This window comes from Octopus bimaculoides, chromosome 23 (assembly GCF_001194135.2).
Source record: "Octopus bimaculoides isolate UCB-OBI-ISO-001 chromosome 23, ASM119413v2, whole genome shotgun sequence".
NCBI lineage: Eukaryota > Metazoa > Mollusca > Cephalopoda > Octopoda > Octopodidae > Octopus > Octopus bimaculoides.
In genome coordinates this window covers 20,371,367-20,372,670 of record NC_069003.1, presented here as the reverse complement: position 1 = coordinate 20,372,670, position 1,304 = coordinate 20,371,367, and the positions used below count along the sequence as shown (strand labels likewise).

Sequence of the window (1,304 nt, the reverse complement as noted above, 5' to 3'; positions counted from 1 at the left end):
GGAAGCAGAAGAAAAGGAAGAAGAAGAAGAAGAAGAAGAAGAAGAAGAAGAGGAAGCAGAAGAAAAGGAAGAAGAAGAAGAAGAAGAAGAAGAAGAAGAAGAAGAAGAAGAAGAAGAAGAAGAAGAAGAGGAGGAGGTAAAATTGTGACAGGAGGAGGTTATAAAATTGTGGTGGGAGGAGGTGAGATTTGAAAGACACGAAAATCTAATTAGAGATGCTAATTAAGAAATGGAATTTCCAAAATAATTTGTTTTGTAAAACCTAAAAAGATCTGTTGGATGTTATGTGGATGCTTTGTGGACACAAGGGTACTGCAGGCGATAGTCTAAGAGTTCCATGTAAGATTTGCGCCACCACACAAGAGATGAGAAGATAAAGATGTGCCAAATTTGGTGACTGGCTCCGACGATGTCAAAAATTCCTAAATGGGAGAGAAAAAAGAGATAATAATAATAATCATAATAATAATAATGATAATAATAATGGTTTCAAATTTTGACACAAGGCCGGTAATTTCTGGGGAGGGAGTAAGTCGATTACATTGACCCTAGGGTTTAAGTGATACTTATTTTATCAACCCTGGAAAAATGAAAGGCAAAGTCGATCTCAGCAGAACTTGAACTTAAAGACAGATGAAATGCTGCTAAGTATGGAACTGTAAGATGCTGGCAGCAAGCCTGCTATGCATGCAAGTCTCCAGGAGTTCCAACAAAACCTGAGTTAAAAGAATAATATTATGGTTTCAAATTTTGGCACAAGACCAGCAATTGCATGCAAGAGGTCAAGTCAATTACATTCACCCCAGTGTTCAACTGGTACTTGTTTTATCAGCCCTGAAAGGATGAAAGGCAAAGCCAACCTTAGCAGTATTTGAACTCAGAACATAAAGGCAAAATGCCACTAAGCATTTTGTCTGACATGTTAATGATTCTGCCAGCTCACTGACTTAATAATAATAATAATAATAATAATAATAATAATAATAATAATAATAATAATACCGGATGCAGTACCAGGCAGTGGCTCTCATGCCTTCTGATCTTAACTGACTGGAAGTGCTATCATGTACATTGTTTTGTCTTGGTATAAAAGATGGGCTACAGCAAATATTCTGCTCAATACCACAGATTTGCTAGTCAGTTGTTTGACCTTAACCAGTTGAGCATGTCCCTTGGTGGCAGACGATATGTGCATCTATGATCACGAGAACAAGTAGTGGGGGAGCATCATAGCCATGTGTTGAGAGGAATTCTTTGGGGTTTGAATAATTCACCTTTGGAACCATGGGTGTTTTGCTCAACAT

The 1,304-nt window shown here is 37.7% G+C and overlaps 1 protein-coding gene across 1 annotated transcript in view; it reads right to left on the bottom strand.

Moving 5' to 3' along the window:
- Positions 1-7: 7 nt before the first annotated feature.
- Positions 8-1,304, bottom strand: part of LOC106873786 (progestin and adipoQ receptor family member 3) — a 36,480-nt gene continuing 35,183 nt past the window's right edge. Inside the window, exon 6 of the mRNA XM_014921294.2 lies at positions 8-422. Coding sequence (XP_014776780.1) covers positions 283-422 — 140 coding nt within the window. The 3' untranslated portion in view covers positions 8-282. The remainder of the gene's footprint in view (positions 423-1,304) is intronic.